This window comes from Tetrao urogallus (assembly GCF_951394365.1).
Source record: "Tetrao urogallus genome assembly, chromosome: 7".
Lineage (NCBI taxonomy): Eukaryota > Metazoa > Chordata > Aves > Galliformes > Phasianidae > Tetrao > Tetrao urogallus.
The window spans coordinates 35,802,110-35,823,048 of NC_136820.1; the positions used below are offsets into that span (position 1 = coordinate 35,802,110).

The window sequence follows — 20,939 nt, forward strand, 5'->3', positions numbered from 1 at the left end:
TCTCTCTAGAGGTCATGCAGACCTATGGTCTTCAGTAACTCAGTAAGACAGTGTCATCAGACTTCTGTTTTGTTTTAAGGCACGTACTTTGCTTACAATTTGACACTGCCAGTGGAAGTCTTGCTTGTTAATTTAATGTGCCAGCGTAGGAAACAATGTTGTAAATAAGCTTTCTCAAATGAAGTCAGCTTATCAATGGCTGTTTCTCATTTAACTCTTCAGCATTAGTTCAGCTGTTGCCTTTTGTCAGCAGCAGTTTAAGCAGAAAAGCACAGCTGACAGCAGGAAGGATGGCCTTTCGGTGGCATCGCACTCTCAGATCAGCGTAACCTGGCAGCCTGTGTAACCAGGCAGTCCATCAGCATAATGCTTTGATGCAACATCAGCGGTATGGAAAACTTAACCGGGTGGATCCTGGGCAATGCTAATTGCCTCTTTGTACTGCTGTGTGAAGATTCTGCCAAATTAGCTGACTGACCCACATTGCGGTCATTGTGTTGGTGCTTGTGGAAGGCAGCAGGAAGATGCATGAAGGCAATGCTGATTTGGATTTGTGAAAACTGGTGTTTTTGGTGAAGGAAGGAACGACGGTGAACAACAGCAGTCAGGTGAAAGAAAGAAAATGATAATAAACATCCAAAAGTAATTTTTGGGCACGTGGAAAGACAGCTCAAAGCAAGGAGAAAAGAATATCGAAGACCAGTGTCTGCTATGCGCAGGTATACGTGCCCATTCTATCATTTAGATTACATTGTAACTGAACGTGAATAACAGCATTTAGGTTATTGATGCTGATTATGGATTTGTCGGTCTGAACAGACATGCCGGTACATGAGGCTTAGACGGAGCCCTCGGACGCAAACCACTCCCACCAGTCTCGCCGCTTTCCGTTCCCGCGCGGGAGGGAGGCTCAGCCCGTGCCCCAGCTCTCGACGCAGGCGGCGCGGTGCTGAGGGAGAAATGGGTTGCTGAGCAACCTGGCGCGGGGCGGGGCGGGCGGTAGGTGGCGGATCCGGAAGCTCTTCCACCGCTTCCGGGCTCGGTCCGGGCCTGGTGGCAGCCGGCCGCAGGGGGCGGCCATTTTCCCGGCCGGCGGGGTCCTCCTGCTCGCGGCGGCTGCTACAGCGGCCGGGCGGCGGGAGGGCACGGCTTTCTCTCGTGGGCCGGGAAGCGGGGCGGCGCCCCGTGCTCGCTGCTGGGAGAATGTTTTCCTTTTCCACCGTGCAGCCTCAGGTAAGGAGTCTGGCGGTGCGCAGTTCGCGGCGTTCGGGGCCCTTCCGCACGGGACGGCTCTCGGGGGCTCCTCTGGGCCTCGGACGGGGTGCTGGGCCGGCGGCGGGGGTCCCTGCGGGGCTGCGGCCGTTTGGCGTTCTGGGGCGGGGGAGAACAGAGGAACAGAACGTGGCAGTGGAGGAGGGAGCGGGGTACGGCTGAAGCAGGTAACCTGCAGGAGGCATTTCTTATTGTTTGTGTCTGTCGTGGGAGCGGGGGCTGCTCTATTCGCACAGCTGGAGTTGTGCAGTGGGCTGTCACGGGGCGTTATGGCAGTGAGAAATTATGGCAGTGAGAAAGAAGCGGCTTAAGCAGTAGTGCAGGAGAAGTCCTTTAATTATCTTACGTAAAACAATTTGGATGCAGTTGGAAGGGAGGACACCGTTTGTGAGCTTGCGTGCAGGATGTCACTTGTGGGTTGTGTGGGCTTTCATCTGAACCAGTGCTTTTATCCTTGAGTTTTGCATTGGTGGAATTACTGTGTTACAGTGGGCTTTGTGTTAATTGCTTTTGTTGATGTTACAAAGTGAAAGTGGTGATGTTGTTTTTGTGAATGCATCATTCCACGTTTTTGTATTGCGAAATGCAAGGGGGAAGGTTGATAAGCGGTTTGCATGCCAACTTTGACCATTGGAGCCTTTATAATCTTACTGCAAACTTCTGGAGTTTATCTTGGAGCAGTTACTTCTGAGGGAGTTCTCACATTGTGCAGCGCAGTCTTTCTGTACCTTCTGTCTAGTCAAAACACGTGGAAGTTCTTGAAGAACTTAAGCAGGGGCTTAATCAGCAGTCGCAAGGAGGTGTTCACACAGCGGGAGCTGCAGCCCAACTCCTCCCTGCCTAGCGATACATGCTGGCACTGGGGCGTTTCAGAAGTGTTGAAATGATTTGTACTGTGTATTCATGGCAGCCGTGGTCATGATGGAGCAGGAGCCCAGGGCATACCAATTCACAAAATGGTGTCACTGAAATGGCTGAGGGCTGCTGAACTGCAGAATTAACTGTGCTGTGTGTGCATGCTTTGTATAGGCTGGTGTGATACTCAGAGAGGTTGCTAAAATGGGATCCTAAGGGAGAAAATGTAAACTTAAAAATACTCTACAGAACAGGAAAAATATAAGTGCTTCAAGTCATAGAAGTATCACTTCATGGAGGAAAAGAGGTGTCTTATTTATTCTAACAATACTAGAGCCCACAGTATTTACAAATAAGTTCCTTTGAAGTATTAAGATTTTGATTAAATCCCCATGATTAAACACTGTTTACCCATGGGGTTTGAATAGCTTCAAGTAAAATCAGCTTGATGAGATCTACTATCAAGGTAATATGTCTACGGGTAATCCAGAGTTTTCTGTGTTATAATAGTCCATCTTAGTATCTGAAGTTAAGTCCTGGTCACTGGTGAGAGGAGTGATCTTATTTACCTTTCTTTTTCTGTTACTTTTGCTTGAAGAGTATTCTCTTCTGCAGCTACATCGTGAAGTCTACTAGACAGGCGATCTTTATGCTTAGTTTTGTCCTGACACCAAGATGGCCTCAGAAATACCATGTCAAAAGAGTTCCTGAAAGGCAGTAACTGTAAATAAACAGCATTTGAACATTTCAAGAGGTGGTGTCCACTTGCAGATTTTTTTTCAGTGTGGAAATAGTTTTGCTATTGCTTTACCTCTATCTCTCCAAAGGTCTGTGTTTCCTTTTTGTGTGCTTGTATGTTTCTATTCGGGAGGTAATTTAACTGACTGCGGTCATAGAATGGCTTGGGTTGGAGGGGACCTCAAGGATCATCGAGTTCCAAGCACCCTGTCACAGACAGGGTTGCCAGCTGCTAGATCAAGTTCTAGACCAGGCTGCACAGGGCCCTTTACAACTTGGCCTTGAACCTCCAGGGATGGGACATCTACAGCTTCTCTGGGCCAGCACCTCAACAGTCAGTCAAAAAACTCCCTGACATCCAATCTAAATCTGCCCTCCTTTAGTTTAAAACCATTTCCCCTAGTCCTATCACTGGCTACCTGCATAAAAAAAAATTGATTTCCCTTGTGTTCATCATCTTCCTTTAAATATTGGAAAGCTGCAGTGAGGTCTCCCTGCAGCGTTCTCTTTTCTGGGCTGAACAAGCCCAGCTCTTTCAGCCTGTCTTCATAGGAGAAGTGCTCCAGCCCTCTGATCGCCTTCATGGCTGCCTTTTGGACCTTCTCCAAAAGCTGTACATCTTTCCTGTGGATAGAAGCTTAATTCCTATAAGGGAAAATCACATTTAGTTTCAATCATTTCATACAAATAAGATACAAAATTGTGGAGTATTTGTCAAAGATACCAACAAATTATATTGTTCTGTTATCTAGCTGTAACAGCACTTTTGTAGTACAACAAATAAATCATACTTGGAGGAAAAACAGTCCTGAAATTCATTATGGAAGTATTAATTGTAACAGTAACCTTGTTTTCATACTCAGCAAGCATCCATAAGTTGTGTTAGTTTTCTAACTAAATGTTTAGGTGGGAACTGAGGGCTGTCTTTGTGTTGCCTAAATGTTGATAATTTGTACCTGCTTCTGTATTTGAAAATGTAGTGATTGCTTTCTAGAATCCGTGTTATATCTGAAAAGTAACAGGAAATGTAGCTGTTTTTCTCATCCAAACTTTGCGATCTTCTATTCTGTTGTACATAAATTTTTTTCTGTAATTTGAGCTACCAACTCACCGTGTCGTGTTGAAACGAAGTACATGTGATTTGTTATGCAATTCTTGGTTAAAAGGCAATGTACAAGATACTTTCAGCCATAGTTTGGAAGGGAGACTTGTTTAAATTGTTGAAGACAGCTTAAAGTGGTTTTTTTTTTCTTACAGGCTACCGTTCCTTTGAGTCACCTTATCAATGCCTTTCATTCTCCAAAACCCTCCACTAAAACTGCCAGCACGACATCCGTACAGCCTGCCCAGAGGGACACCACCTCAGAGCACGATGCTCAGAGCAGTGAGGTACTGGAAACTTTTGGAAAATGGGTCTTTTGCTTATAACTTAATTCAATATTTGACTCGTTTTATAAAATGAGGTAATGGGAATAGGAATGGATGGAATGCAACTTTCTTTTGACAGAACTTCAGTAAGTCAGTGTCTTGTTAGTCCTACAAAAATACAGTACTTCATTTATAAGAAAAAAATGCAGCTGGTACCTGTCTCAGTAATAATTTCCTGAGATGAAGAGAACCTGTTTCTGCTTAATTCAGCTTTGAATGCAGTGATAACTGTGGATACATCCAGGAGACTCTTTTAAAATGACTTCAGCTTTGATGTTTTATTCATGTATGTCTTACTGAGCATCTAGTTTCACCTCAAAAATACAACATAAAGTTTATGTTAAAATGATTTAGGAAAAATGAAAATACAACCCATAATGTTCTAACAATAAAAAAATGTAATTTATGTGCAAATACATTTTGGATAGCTTGGCATACATTTTCTTCTTGTTTAAGAAAATAATAACTCTAGTGAAAAGCTCTCTTGAGAGGCTAATATATATTTTGAAGAGTCAAAGCCAATAGGAAAAAAATGTTTTTGTAGTTGAGCATGTTTAAAAGATACCCATCTGTAAAATACAAGATTACATTTACATAAATCAGGATTGCTTCTTTGATAACTCACGTGGATGCACCTTTTGCTTTTCTCATAGTATCTTCAATTTTCTGTGTGAGAAATTACAGATCTTAGTTCTTATGCTCCTCTAAATACAAACTTTTTCCTTTCATTGTGTCCATTCATCTCATACCTTTCATTTCATACAAAAAAGATTTTTATTTTCAGATTTTTATTTGAATTCTGGATATAGTTTTTAAATATCCAGTCTTCATGTTGCTGCTAAACTTGCTCTATTGAAGTTTTTCTGTAAAAGCTTGGCCAAAAAGCAAAGGAGAAAGTGGGATTTTGTCCCTTTCCCACGTGAATGAAATAAAATGGTTGGATATTGCTGTGCATCATCCCCTCACACCTTCTGCTCACTCAGTCATGAAGATCAGAAAGAATTGGAAAAGAGCATTTTTTTTTCATGTCTACTGCAATCATAGAACTGGCCCTTACAGGCCCAGCTCCCCTGGGATGGACAAACTGGGGCACCCACACTGGGAGCTTGTAGCCTGATCCAGCCTGACCTTAAATGTCCACTGCTGCTCTGGGCACCCTGTGCCACCACCTCACCACCCTTATTGTAGAAAAAAAAGTTTAAAAAAGAAAAAAATAATTCCTTATATCCAAATTCAATCTCTTTACTTTGATACCATTTCCCCTTGTCCTATCAGGACTTTCTATTGTGAAAGGTATTAAAAAAGAAGACTGAATTGGGAAGAAAATTTGCTTACAGTAAGTGTACCCTGATAATGAAAATATCAGCGTGAGCATATGGAGAAGCTGTTTTGTGTTGACAGTAGCAAATACTCTTAAACTGTGTCCTTTCATTTCTTTCTCATTGCTTATTTTTTTTTGTCTGAACTTTTCGTCTCAATGCAGCACCTATATTTTGCAATTAACATGGCTAATTTCAAGTTATTAACAATACAAAGTAAATTCTGGACACTTTTTTTTTTTCCAGTCTGTACTTAATTTCAGAGATCTGGGATTGTCTGATTTGAAACCTCACCAGTACAAAGAGCTCATGAACAGGTTGCTTCCTGGGTACTATCCCGATAACAAAGCCTCGTCGCGGTGGCACACGTCCTACGTCTCTGCTGAGTCGTTCTTTGAAAATAAGCATGGTATGTTTTAGAGCGAAGTGCTGATGAACATGAGCTGAGTTAAATTGTGAAAGAGAGCTGTGTTCTTCTTGTGTTGTAGATAACTCATAGTTTTAAAATGTCTAGTCTAGTATGTTTCTCAATGGAACTGTTAATATCTTGTTTATTTGAATCATGGGGTTGTTCTTTTATGTTTTAGATATCTAAATCCAGTTTTGAGCTCATACTTGAAGTTGGTGATTGTTGAACTTGTCTGAACTCAGTTGTAGCATGAGTACATGTTGTCTTAATGATGAGACTGAGCTAGAAATTTAATCACCACTTTGTTCCACCAAATAAAATGGATTTTGCTCACTTACTAGTGTAACACATGTGAAAATCTCTAGTTTACATAAGGCTGTTCCATTTTTTTGTTTGAAGCAGTGTTATGTGAGGACTAAATAAAAGGGAGTTCAGGGTAACAAACTGTTAACAGGACGAGTAGAGTATTTCCTTGCTGGGGGGAAAAAAACAACAAAGCAAGAGTGTTTCCTTAAATATGTTTTGTTGGGATTGGCTTTAAATGTGTAAAGAAGAGAAGGACCTGGGGGTGTTGGTTGATGCTTGGCTGAACATGAGCCAACAGTGTGCCCAGGTGGCCAAGAGGGCCAATGGCATCCTGGCCTGCATTAGAAATAGTGTGGCCAGCAGGAGCAGGGAGGTGATCATCCCCCTCTACTCAGCACTGGTGAGGCCGCACCTCGAGTACTGTGTTCAGTTTTGGGCTCCTCACTACAGGAAAGATGTTGAGGTCCTGGAGCGTGTCCAGAGAAGGGCAACGAAACTGGTGAGGGGTCTGGAGCACAGGGCTGATGAGGAGCGGCTGAGGGAGCTGGGATTGTTCAGTTTGGAGAAGAGGAAGCTCAGGGGAGACCTCATAGCACTGTACAACCTCCTGAAGGGAGGCTGTGGTGAAGAGGGATTTGGCCTCTTCTCCCAGGCAACGAGCAGGACACGGGGTAATGGCCGCAAGTTGTATCAGAGGAGGTTTAGGTTAGACATAAGGAAGAACTTTTTCTCTCAGAGTGGTCAGGCACTGGAATGGCTGCCCAGGGAGGTGGTGGAGTCGCCATCCCTGGCAGTGTTCAAGAGGCGTCTGGATGACGTGCTGCGTGATGTGGTTTAGTGCTGGTGGTGGCAGTGGTGATGAGGAGACAGTTGGACAGGATGATCTTGTAGGTCGTTTGCAACCTTGTGAGTCTATGATTCTATAAATGCAGGAAGTGAAGGTGTTATAAAGATGTACAGTGATGTGTTGGGGAAAGAAGCATGTAAACAACGTCTCGATTGTCAGAGAAGGATGGGGGAACTAGTAAAGTGGAATTCATGTTTAAGAAAGGGAAAAGCAACGAGAGGTAATATTTAATTACCATTTAACATGTGTTTACGTTCTGTTATATCAATTCTTACAGGGTTTGTAGACATCTTTAGTGCTTTACGCTCATCATGTTTGTACAGACAGACTCCTCATCCCCTCCAACACTTCTGTTCCGAGCTCAGGTGTTGGCCAGGTATGAAACAGTGAACTGCACTTTGCTTTTAATCTTCATTATGTTTTCATTTTGAAAGGTCTTTTTTCTTTTTTTTTTTAAAAGAGGTCATGCAGGAAACATTGGTAAACTCCCAGGAAGAGTCTTTAAATTGATACTAGCACAGTAATTTTGAGACTATTCTTGCATTTGAGCAGTGTGTTTTCAGATTTACGTTAGTAAATGTGCTGTAACGAGAATATTGTTCAAAGGTGTTAGTATTTGTGTATAATATTATTAAAAGACAACAGAAGTTTGAATAAATCTGTTGAATCTAATGGTCTTTCTAAGGTTTCATGATTTGTTTAAACTGCTCCTGGATACATGATGTGTAAAAGCAAGGTAATAACAGGGCTGTTTTAGCAAGGAAGTAATTAGGAGCTCAGTGAGTTCAAATACTGACATCTGTTCAGTTTTTCTGAGGCTGCATCTGGATACTGTATCTGGTTTGTGTCCCTCAGTTACGAGAGAAGTGTTGACAAAGTAGAGGCAGCCCAGCACTGGAAGGGTACAGAGTGTAATGCACTTACAGTATGGTGGCAGCTGAAAGATTGGAGCTTTTGAAGTTAGCAGAAGAGAGGGCAGGATGGGATGTAATTGCTGGTGGAGCGAAATTAATTACCTTTCTCTCCTGCACCTTGAAGGAGAGGCAGCAGTTGCAAGTAATCACAAAGGAAATTTGTGCTGGGGAGTTTTCATAGTGAGAATGATGAAGTTCTGTAACAATTTTTTTGGTGAAGTTGTGACTGAACTGCCTGATCTGATGTTGAAGTTTGCCCTCTTTTTTGAGCAGAGGTTGGAGTGGGTGAACTGCAGAAGTTCTTTTTCAGTGGTGCTGTTCTGTGATAAAAAGAAGTCCCACACAACAACTGACCTTTAGACTGCTGTTGATTATCTTAGAATGCTTTAGTGAAAGAAGTTTAACATTCCTGGCTTTTGTACTTTGTGATTAAAATCTCCACCACAAGGTTTCTGTAGTCATGAAGAAAGACCTGCAGTGTTATAAACTCCTTGTATTCAAACTGTTTGATTTCTTTTGTCACTTTCTACGTTAATAATGCATCACAGTCATTCAGGATCTCTTCAGTGCAGCTTTTTAGCTGAGCTTTTGAATAGATCTTGTCTTAAAGCATGAATTTTCATTCCCATCCTTTCTGGATGAGATTTCAAATATGAAAGATTTGTCAGAGTGCCCGGATTTAATTGATCTGTTTGTTTCTGCTGTTCTCAGAGATGACGATAGAGCTGATCCATTTTCCTTAAAAATTATTATGGAAAAAATGTATTGTAAAACACAGCATAGCATACTTGAAACTGAAAGCTTGGATTACAGCTGTTGTTCAGGGCTGCCTAACAATGCGCTTACCATTACAATGTTTTGATTTATTTATGGTGTTTATTCCTAGCAGATCCAAAAGTGCCTTCAGACAACTTCACATTTTTTTGGCTGGAAATGGGCTGCAGTTTTCTTCGCTTTTTAACTTGATTATTTTGGGAAGGTTATATTTGCTCCATATATTTTTCATTTAATAAATTGAAATTACCTGTGTTTTTAATCACAGTGTGGTAGTAAGGGATAGTTCTAAATTTTCCATTTTTCGTAATTCCTTTTTGTTTTCAAACCCAAGTCTACATGCAGACCCGGAGCTTCAAGACGTTGCGGTCAAAATCAAGGCGTTTGCAGTCAACCACTGAACAACTCACTGAAACAAAGAGTTCTTTTCCTTCTCTTTTGAAGGTAACTACAGATGACTTTAGGAAGTTGTGCTTCTTAAGTAAATCTTTGTAATTTACCAACAGTGCTCTAAGATTTTTTTACATTAGTAATTGTAAATTCTGAACTAAATGGCAACGTACTGGTTTTCTCAATAATGCACAGATTTGTTTAATATGTTATGACTAGGGATTATTTTAATCTTTAGGGAGATAATTTCAAATTGAGAAACTGGTTTTAAGTTCTGGAAATAAAACTGTCTATTCTATTTTTGTGGTTTCGTTTAAAATAGCTTGGAGTCAGTTAAGTATTTAAAGCAGAGAGTTAACATAAAACCTTTTTCTTAATTTTTTTTCCCTAGTGATTCAGAGTGTTATTGATGCTTTGAGAATAGACTTATTTGTAGTAGTTATCTTTTATTAAGATGCAGAATCTTTATATTTGATGTTTCTATGGGTTTAAAAACTTGTCTGCTCTTAATTCTCTTAATTCAGTAGAGAATTCAGTAGAGGCTTGGGGTGGCCAGGCACTTACCAAGACAAAGTTGATTTTGATACTCTTTGCTCCTAACTGGTTATGTGGAAGTCAGGCTAATTATAGCATTGGTTCTTATTTTATGTGTAAATTAGCTCTGAACTTTCCAATTTGTCTAGGCATGTGTGATTTACTTAATCTATGGACTAAATTTTCTATGGATGGAGATGCACCAGAGTTAGCTCCATGTGGTGGTGGTCTTTGATTTGAGAGGGTATGATACATATCTAATCAACTCTGTCAAAACTATAGTTGGAAAATATTTAACGTTTGGGAATAAGTGGTTTTCATGAAGGAAAAGGCTTAAGCAAATAGGTTGCACTGAATCCATGTACAAAGCTAGCTGTGTGCAAAGTCTCTTGGCTCAATTGTCCATTTGGGGTTCGGAGCCTGATCTGCTCAGAGCAAAAATCAAGATGGCTCTTGCTTGTACCTTTGTGATCTCACACTTAGCCTACTGGTTTATACTGTCTAACCCCACAGCATCTGAATTCTAAGCTTTTGTTTTTCCCTTTCCCTCACCATGGTACCAAAGAAGTTAACTGTATATCAGAACTTAGCATAGGCTAACATTCTTGTGGAATGTGTTTTAGGGCTTTTTACTGAGAAAACGAAGAATTGATGTTGAGAACTTGGATGCACTAATGAAAACAAAAAACATCCCAGAAGCACACCAGGATGCTTTTAAAACTGGTTTTGCAGAGGGCTTTTTGAAAGCACAGGTATTCCTGCAGAAGACACTCGGTAAGTTGTTTTAGTCCGTGGTTTGTTTTTTTTTTTTGCTTTCAGAAAGTAGTTTATTTTCGCCTATTTAATATTTTTCTTTGCTTTCTTTTACAGATTCCTTAAGAAGATCCCGTTTGCTTTCCTTCTTTCTCTTCGTCTTATGTTTTTATCTTGCTGTATATTCCTCATTTTTACCTGGGAAAGGCTCCTTTTCAGATGCTGGTTAGTTATGTTTTTGAAACTCTTTTACTTTCTTTATTCCTTCCAGCATGTTTAGCTCAAACTAAAAGTTTAGCTCAAACTAAAAGTGTTTTTGTATGATTGTTTTTAGGATAATATTTCATTGTACTAGTGGGAGATAGTTACTGCTTTTGACTACAGTCTTTTAAACACTAATGCTACAGAACATTTTCAAGAACAGCTTTAGTTTTTTAGTTATTTTTTCCTGATTATTTCAGTGAAATGGTTGCGTGGAAACTAATATAGAAGTAGTTTCTTCATAGACTGTGTTAGTCTTTGAATTTAAATGATGTGACATCTAAGTTGTCAGCAATAGGGAATAGGATTCAGTTTTTCAACTTCTATTTATGGTCACAACCTAATTTACAGTGAGTAGGTACTTGCATGGCCAACTGCCTTCATGAAAAATCCTTTGGAAATGGCAGAATGAACAAAGGCTGAGCTCAGATAAGTGGAGAATTTCACCTTTGTGTTGAAGGAGAGCTTGTGTTTCTGTGTATCTGCTTTTGGATGCAAAGCTTTCTATACCTAAAAGAGCTTACCACTGAATTAACTGAAAATATTTTAAATATTTTTTTAGTGTTTTTTATTCTTGCTGCACACTTGTAAATGGAAACATTGCTTTTTAAAAGGCTGTGTGTAAAGGTGATGGCTTAACATTGTATGGATTTGAGTGCAAGGTATGCTCTTGGAACAAAGTAACTGCATAAATTTTGCCTTTTCTGCTGTCAGTACGCTTTAGAACATCAAGTATCTTTGATGCAGCAGTGGATCCAATCCAGCTGAAAAATGTTACCTTTGAACATGTAAAAGGGGTAAGTTCAAAAGTTCTGAACTCAAAAGTCAATTCAGAAATTTGTTAAGTCTTTGAGTAAGCACTGTGAGCCTGGAGAACATCTTGCTATGTTAAAGGAACTGCTTTTTATGGCCTGTTTTAAAAGAAACAGATCTTTCTCATATTTGGATAAGCTTAAGGCATTAAAACTGAAGTGAATGAAGAATATGAATGATTGAACTACGTTTCCTATTTCTGTGAAGTAGAGGAGCAGTGCAGTCTGCAGTAACTGGCCTCATTTCTTTGCTCCTCTCCTTCCTCCAAAACTTTATCAATATATTGGAATCTAAGCAGAGCTTCATACTGACTTCAAGTTAGAATCTGTGGTTTTGACTTCGCACACTTATTTTTATGTTTGAAAGACATGATGATTGCATTTTCACATATTTATTGGAGATACAGAGATTCCTAGGAACAACTGGGCCTGGCACTGCTGGTGGGATAACTTTATTATTTTTGCTCTTCATCTGTTCCTTGGCTGTGTGTTGCAAAATGAGGGCTTCCCCTTGCCTGAATAGCTTAATCTTTTTAACTGATTAAATTGATATCTTGACATAGTTTGTGATTCCGTATTTGTCTTGGTGGTCAGATCTGGTCCTGAACTGTTTGGTTATCCCTTAGTTTTGTGAACTTCAGTGTTACTGATTCATGTAAACAATTCTAGGAAATAGGTTTGGTATCAATACAAAAGTTTTGTGATACTCTTAGCTCCTTCCCTTCCATTTTATATTTCTGTTCAAATAAACTTATCTAAGCCTGTAGTACAAAGTTTATCTATGAAAAGATGCAATATTTTATGAGTGCTTATTGACTCTTTGTGACATGCTTTTAATGTATAGGTTGAAGAAGCTAAACAGGAATTGCAGGAAGTTGTAGAATTCCTGAAAAACCCACATAAATTTACTGTACTTGGAGGTAAACTTCCAAAAGGTAAGAATCATTGCTCACAGAAGTGAGAACTGTATGTAGACATAGCCATATTTTGTAGCTTTGTTCCATGTTGAATGACTGATTTACAGACTAATCCTTGAATATTTTTTCCTTTGGTTTTGGAGTCAAAAAGGTGCATGATCAAAATGGTACTAAATACCACTGTTCCATTTTGTTTATATTTGAGATAAGTAGTAAAACAATGTTAGGCATTTGTAGTGGATTTAATCATTTTGTCCTGTTTCAGCTTTTATTTGATAGTCTTACAAACCTTTTTTTTGTGGTTGTTTAAATGTGGATCAGACTCCAGATCTTTTAAAGGGGCCTCTTCATACATATCTGAAATAGGATAGCACAGCTTTTTGAAGCCCAATGTAAATTCCTTTAATGCACAGAAAGCACAGCTGGACAATAAGGCTGTATGGATTTGTCCTTGTTGGGTGGTTTTTCTTCTATGTTTTCTTTCCTTTCAGGTATTCTGTTGGTTGGACCACCTGGTACTGGCAAAACTCTTCTTGCTCGAGCTGTAGCTGGTGAAGCTGATGTGCCATTTTATTACGCTTCTGGGTCAGAGTTTGATGAGATGTTTGTTGGTGTGGGAGCGAGCCGCATCCGAAGCCTATTCAGTAAGTTGAGCAGTTGTGTTTTTGAAATCTTTCAGTGTGCAAGATGAGTATTCAGTATTGCTTACAGATAGTGAAAGTATGATAAGGTACAATTTTGGTTACTGGAAAATAGCACCGTCTCAGGATAACAAAGCTGTAAGTGTTTAAGTGTCTCAGATTTCCATGAGCAGCAATTGGTTGTAGACACTTGGTGGTCAAAATGAAACTGTAGCAAAATTGTAACTGATGTTACAGCATGCCAGTGAGAGTAGAAGTTATTTAATCAAAGACACAGTGTTCTGTAAGTAAAAGTAATATTTCAATTTGTAATTGTATGACCATAAAATGTAAAACTTGCTCCCTTCAATGGGACTAGAGGAAAGGGCTTTAGAATGAAACTGTTACATTTTTAGGTTGATAGTTTGCACAAGAGATGCTTTCTTTAACTATGGAAATAAATATTACAGAGGGTGTTGAGGGGGAAATGAACTTATCTTTTGCATGTACGATTGATAGCGTTGTGCATCGGCACTGTAAGAGGTGATTTGCATTTGTAGAAGAGATGTCGCTTCCTTTTAGAAGGGGAACAAAGCGTGCCTTTCTTTCTGTTGGTTATGGAAGTTTAGATAAGTACAGGTCAGCTTAACATTGACACTACTTGTATGTTCAGCTGGATGAGATGAACTGCATCCTGGTATGCATGTGTAAAACTTATCTTAAAGTTTATTACTGTATTTTATTTTGTTCTCATTACCTGTATGCTTGAGGGTGATGTCTTTCACCATTAAAAGGCAGGCTCTGTAAAAATGACATTATTTTTACTTAATAGATTAATGTTTTGTACCTGAGCCTGAGAAATAAACTGTTGTATGGAGCTGATAGAGGATAGGGTGAATTTCTTAATCTGCTGCACTTGTAATTTTTTGTAGCATGGTAAGAATATAGAAGCTGGTGTAGAGATGAAAAACTTGCTGCTCTGTTGCTTCAAGAATGAAATACATTTTTTGAAATGGAGGCTAAAATTGCGACAGTTTAGGTGATGATACAATGTTCCAATGCAAGGCTAATAGAAATAGGAGAATCCTGAATTGCATCATATGCTTTCTGTTAGTTTGTGTGGTTGAAGTGTCCTTCAGCTATTTTTCTTTTGTCAGGGGAAGCAAAAGCAAATGCACCATGTGTTATATTTATTGATGAGTTGGACTCCGTTGGTGGGAAGAGAATTGAATCTCCGATGCATCCGTATTCAAGGCAGACCATTAATCAACTTCTTGCTGAAATGGATGGGTAAATATCTGGATTCTGAGGGTATAGAAGGTGTTGACTAGTATTTTGAATATTTGGATTAATTTTTCTTCCTTACAGTTTGGTTGTCTTAACTTTTAAAAATACTTTTAAGGATATAAATCTCTATGATACTATGATAATGCTCTTATGTTACTGTTGGCAGTAGTAGAAAGTCATCATTAATGGCCTTAAGTAACATAGAAGCTTTTAAGTTACAGTAATGTAGTATCTACAGTCACCTGAAATTATTTCTTATTAGATCGCAACTCTGACATCAGGGCATGATTTTCAACCAGTTACTGGGATAAATGTAGTCATTAGTGGATCAAATGTGAGTTGAGATGACTGGTCAGTTAAAGTCATTTCTAATAAGAAATAGAAATTGTTTAAAAATAAGTGTAAATTCTGTATAAAAATGCATTTTTGCCTTTTTTTTTTTAATACAGCTTTAAACCTAATGAAGGTGTTGTTATTATCGGTGCAACAAACTTCCCTGAGGCATTAGATAAGTGAGTATGGCTCATTCATCACTTCCATGGCATGTTTTTCTTTTTTTTAAATACAGCAACTAAAGCTTGCTTTGGTAATTTTCAGCTATTACAATATTATAGTTGAAAGTATTTGCAGCTAAAGAGGTTTGTAAATTGAAGAGTTAATTAAATTGAAGAGGCACTTAAAAGGTTGTTAAGCTAAGTATTAAAAAATAAGTAACCTGCTTCTAAATAACTAAAACTTCTGCAAGGTTTTTGACTTAATTTGACTGGCTGTGTTCCTTGTTTGCAGTGCAGTTTAGTAGTAGTTAGCAATACTATCTTACTGTATTTACAAGTAAAAAAAAACATTAAAAATTGGTTGGCAACGTATCTTTTATCTGACTTTAGCCACAAATAAGAAATGAAATGTGGTTTATGTAGATGTCTTTAGAAGGGTCAGGTACATTTGTCTTGCTCATATCTCTTAGGAAAAGTTTACTGCAGCCTTTTTGAGTCAGTGTATTAAATGATCTTCTCCCTGCAGTGCTCTAATTCGTCCTGGTCGCTTTGACATGCAAGTTACTGTTCCCAAGCCTGATGTAAGAGGTCGCACGGAAATTCTGAAATGGTATCTTAATAAAATCAAGTATGATCAATGTAAGTAAATACCTTATTACAGTATCTTTTGACATAACTGTTCATATTCAGCCAGCCCATTGATATCTCAGCCCTTTATTCCAACAGCAGCAGTATCTCTACCTCATACCTAAAAATAAACAAGATAATAATACACAATGTTACAGAGTGTTAAGACAGTTTTCTGAGGCAGTGTTTCTTACCTCCTCTGAACAGTGTCTTTAAGCATTAGCACTCATTTCTTTGAGCACTTCTGTTGAATGCACTGTTTTTAATAGAATGTGGTTCTTGCTCATAATTTGATCACTTCTTGGTATCTGTTCATGGTGGAAGATTTTTCAGGAGCAATGTGGACCTGAACGACTTTCTTTTTTTCCCCACAGCTGTTGATCCAGAAATAATTGCACGAGGCACAGTTGGTTTTTCTGGAGCAGAGCTTGAGAATCTTGTAAATCAAGCTGCCTTGAAGGCAGCTGTTGATGGAAAAGATATGGTAACCATGAAGGAGTTGGAATTCTCCAAGGACAAAATCCTAATGGGTAGGACATAATATACATAACACATAGTATACGTTAAAGCAGTTTTCTGTATGTGTGATTTACACTTTCATAGAAGAAGAGAGGGTTTTTGTTTTTATACAAATACATCTTCTGTTTAGTTAATTCTGAATAGAATTTGAGACCAGAGAATAATTATGTTAAATCTAGTGCAGAAAACATTCTTTAAGAGTTGATGCTCTATCAGAAATTGTGTTTTATACACGAACGCGGAGGAAGGTGCAGGTTTGATTTCCTCCTACCCTCCATTTAGGAATAGGTAACTAGAAACCCGGAACTCCTTTCTATTAACTGTCATATGGTAACACAACACAAACACCTGTGACATATAGACTTAAGGTCTACTCTAATCAAACTCGAGAGGAAGTGCAGTTTCATCAGATAGGCAGGTTCATGATTCATTTTAGTCTGTTCCTTTAGAGGCAGCTTTGCTGTTAAGTACAGGTAGGTCAATTTTGGACGCTAATTAATGCTCATTAAATGCAGAGTATTTACAAATAGTATTTTAGTTATGCTTGTATACTGTTCAACTGCTACTTTGTACCCTGCGTATGCATACTCCACATGTACCATGGCTGCCAGCCGTACAGGCAAGTTTAATTTTCCTTCCTTTGAAGGACCTGAGCGCAGAAGTGTAGAGATTGATGAAAAAAACAAAACCATCACTGCTTACCACGAGTCTGGACATGCCATCATTGCATACTATACCAAGGATGCAATGCCGATCAACAAGGCTACCATCATGACACGAGGAACAACCCTGGGGCATGTGAGTATTTTTATAATTCTTCGTTGGTTTACTGATAATTCTAAAAAGTATTTTGGCAGCAGTGCTATTTGTTGTCCTTATATTATAATGTGTATTGAGATTTGCTGTTTCAGCAGTCTCTTGGCAAGCTGGTTGTCTCTTATGTGGTACAAATATTCTTCATTCCGAAATACAGTAGCTCTTGCTAATATACTGATTTGATTCTGCTACAGTTAAAATAGCACTCAAGTGCAGCACTCAGAAGAATGTCTGAAGGATCAGAGAGTAGCAACGCTGCTTAGCTGCACTTTTAATACACACATACTTTATCTGGTTGTTTTGTGTCTTGTGTGACTTTTTCTAAACCAGATTAGTTAATTACCTTGTTTCTCTACTATAGATATTCTCTCTGTGTAAGTGCATGGTAGCTCCTGGTAGAAAAGAAAAAGTGTAGTTCCAGTCTTTCTGTAGAACTTCTGTGCAAGTTAATGTGGTCAGATAAATAAAGTAATCAGTGTGAATCATCCAGGAAGTTGATCAGTCCAAATGTAGAAAATAAGAAGAAATGGATAGAATAGATTGTTCTGTTTCTGGTCCTACCTGTAAGGTTCTGTTATTAATTTTTTTGAGGTGGCTCAAAGGAAGCTATTTCAGCTAGTAGACCAAGCAAACCTGGTGAGGGCATAGTCCAGAAGGTGGCCCAGAGTACTCACATAGTTGTGTAAAGCCATTACTCCCCTTTGGATTTAAACAAGATTACTTTTCAGATTATTTCAGTTTGTTACCTGACTGTATTTCTTTATCTTCCAGGTGTCTTTGCTCCCAGAAAATGACAGATGGAGTGAAACTAGATCCCAGTTACTTGCACAGATGGATGTCTGCATGGGAGGACGAGTAGCAGAAGAGCTCATATTCGGAAGTGATCACATCACAACAGGTCAAGTCATCAATAGTTAGAAGAATTTGTGATTAGAGTTCATGGACAGGCGTATTTAACTTGATTTCAGTAATTAATTTAAATTTGTTTGCTATCCAGGTGCTTCCAGTGATTTTGACAACGCTACTAAAATTGCAAAACTCATGGTGACTAGATTTGGAATGAGTGAGAAGGTAGTGTATCACCAGTGCTTAAATATTTACGTGCTACACAGAAATGTTCTGTAATGGCTGTCAGTTGTGATAGGCAGAATAGTTCTGCCAAAAAGGAAGGCTTTACATTTGGCCCTGCTATAGGAAACTGAATTAGAAAACCTGTGTACACGGTAGTTTAAAAATCAACTTGCAAGATCTTCTCCTCATCAGTGACCTCAAAAGTTACTAAGGTCTGCAGGGGGGAAAAAAAAAGTGTTGGGCAGGGTAAAGGAAATGTTGAGTTTTGTATACTTGTAAAGAAACTTCTTTCATTATCACTGTTGCGTCAGTAGTCTTTTTTGTTTTCCTTTTAAATGAAATACTTTGGGTTCTGTACTGTGATCTATGGGAACAGAACTCTGCAGTGACTACATAGGTAACGGAGAGGCTTCTTGTTTTGCTGCTTTTGTTTGAAATTCTTTTTGTGAACAATTTTGTTTGTTTAGCTTGGTGTTATGACCTATACCGACACCGGTAAAGTTAGCCCTGAAACTCAATCTGCAATTGAACAAGAAGTAAGAACACTTCTACGGGTAAGAATCTTCCTTCTGCTGTAATACGCTTGTTTTGAGATGAGTTGAGCACCAGTTTAGTTTTGTGATGTATATCAGTGAAAATACGTAGGCTGTTGAAAGCATTCCCAGTATTTCACATGGCAACAATTTGGAATATTTGCATGTTAAAACTTCTTGTATATATTCCTTTGCAAGCAGTGGATAACATGTTGATGGCATTGGGTTTTTAATGTTCTTTAACACTTCCTCTTGCATTACATCAGGGTTTGTATGTTGTGTAATCATAGGAAAAAAAATAGTGCTGTAAAGTGTTATAGAACAGATACAACAGCTGCGTGTTGCTCCCACATCTTGTAACTTGCAGCTAACTCATTTTGTGCAGAAATGGCCATTGGATGAGATCAGAGTCATTTGGTCAGGGGTTCTGTTTCTCACGGGGATCAGGATCAGATGCTTAGGGAAGGTTGTAACAGTTGATTGTCACCAAACTTCCAGATCTGTTCTGGTATTCTGATTTAGTTTCCTACAGGCATAAGAACTATTTATATCTAGTGATATTTAAACTCTAACAACTATTGCTGAAACTGTTTCTGAACTGACTGGTGAGCTAAAAAGCTGTCAATGTAGAACTGAAAGTTAAAATTGAAGCTGGTACTGCTGGCAGTTCTACTTGCAGCAACAGGAAACTTGCTGGGTAGCCGTTCACCTTTCAGGATGTACATTTTTTGAGAGCTCAATGTCTGAAGAACTTTACACCTTGAGGAACATCTTGAATGCTGCAACAGTGTCCATTATGTAAAATCAAATATTTCATAAGGTCTTTACAGACGTAGAAATGCTTTCTAAGTCATACTAGGCTTGTCTGTGGATTTTGTTTTCAGTTGTACTTCTGCAAAATGGGGAGATGGCATAAAGCTATGTTTTCTTGAGCAGTTATGCCAGCTGGCTCTTAAATCTTGGTGAGACAGGAGCTGTGCGAGCTGTGATGTGTGTGGCATGACTTTAAGTACATGTTTCAAGCTGCATTTACCCAGAAACAATTTTAAAAAGCTGTTACTTTTGTTCAGATGTCTTAAATTCCTACTACTTTTTTTTTTGTTTGTTTAATACTAGGACTCATACGAGCGAGCAAAGAACATCTTGAAGACTCATGCAAAAGAACACAAGAATTTAGCAGAAGCTCTCTTGAAATACGAGACTTTGGATGCCAAAGAAATCCAAATCGTTCTAGAGGGGAAAAAACTAGAAGTAAGATGATAACTTCTGGGATGCAGTTACTGATAATCTGAAGAATGTACATCTAGCAGTGCAGTAGTCTACGCAGCATAGCTTTTTTCCCTTTCTGATGTGTGTATGGCATTAGTGACATGTTATGATTAATTCTGTTTCTTGTGAGCTTCTGTTGTTTATCTGTTTGTTGTGTCTCACTGGAATAAGACACGAGAATAAAAAATGCTCTTCATCTTCTGCTCTTCCCACAAGAAGTTATTCAGAAAGACAAATCTCAGGGTTGAATTCAGTGTTCTGGTTTAGTCAGTCGTGTTGAAGCTGAGAAGAAAAATGTGCAGATGTACTGTGGTGTGTTTTGGCATCGCTTCCTGAGTCGTGCTGCTACGTGTGCGTTTGAAGTGATACCCCATAATATGCACTATAGAGTTTTTTATGGGTAGTGACAAATTGACATGTAAAGCAGTATGTAGTCTAATGCTCATACTCTGTTTGAAGGTAGGGATCACTTTTAAAGAAGATATATTTGGAAATGCAACAAAGCACATGTATGAATGAAGCAGCTACAGAGTGCATCTCTAAAGAGAATTATGAGAGCTTCATGTAAAACAAAAATATTACAGATTTATCTTCTCAGTGTTCCTGGAGTTAAAATACACACATACAGAGCTGGGAGAGAGATCTTAACGTGAACACCAGTAACAGGCTAAACATGTCCAATCTCTTTGGACTGTGTTTTGGGCAGAACCATGGCAGGGATAAGAGAAACACCTGTGACCTCTGATGTGCTGCTGACAAGACTCCTAATTTGTTTTATTACTGCAGTAGATAGATATGATTTGATAAGTGCTTTTATACTGCTGGAGATCCTATATAATTAGTTTGTGCTAATACTATGTATAGCATTTGATAATCCAACAAAGAATTTCTTCAAAGTGGACACTACTTTTTTTGCTAAAAAGCAGTAGTTCAGAAAATATTTGAGGCGTGTGTTTCAAATAACATTCCCAGTCCTGTTCAATACAGCTAGGAAAGCTGGTTTTTTGTTGTGAGTTTTTTTCCCCCCCCTCCTCCTCTTCATCCAACTTTTACAGAAGCTCCTGGAAATTCTGGGTTCTTGCAAAAATCAGTTTCCAACCAAATAGAAATGATTGCTAGCAATTGTATGCCAGTATTCTGCTGTTCTCATGGAACTGGTTTTTAGGAATAACAC

At 38.8% G+C, this 20,939-nt stretch overlaps 1 protein-coding gene across 1 annotated transcript; it reads left to right on the plus strand.

Annotated features, from left to right (window-relative positions):
* Positions 1-1,203: 1,203 nt before the first annotated feature.
* YME1L1 (YME1 like 1 ATPase) lies at positions 1,204-19,756 on the plus strand (the record flags this gene model as incomplete). The annotated part of the gene is made up of 19 exons (XM_079538205.1): positions 1,204-1,233; positions 4,123-4,254; positions 5,859-6,021; positions 7,452-7,550; positions 9,197-9,306; positions 10,410-10,560; positions 10,657-10,764; positions 11,515-11,597; positions 12,457-12,547; positions 13,021-13,173; positions 14,307-14,439; positions 14,886-14,948; positions 15,457-15,569; positions 15,932-16,087; positions 16,723-16,874; positions 17,664-17,790; positions 17,890-17,963; positions 18,431-18,517; positions 19,613-19,756. 19 exons carry the CDS (start codon positions 1,204-1,206, stop codon positions 19,754-19,756), a joined length of 2,169 nt encoding a protein of 722 aa, XP_079394331.1.
* Between the last annotated feature and the right edge of the window lie 1,183 nt (positions 19,757-20,939).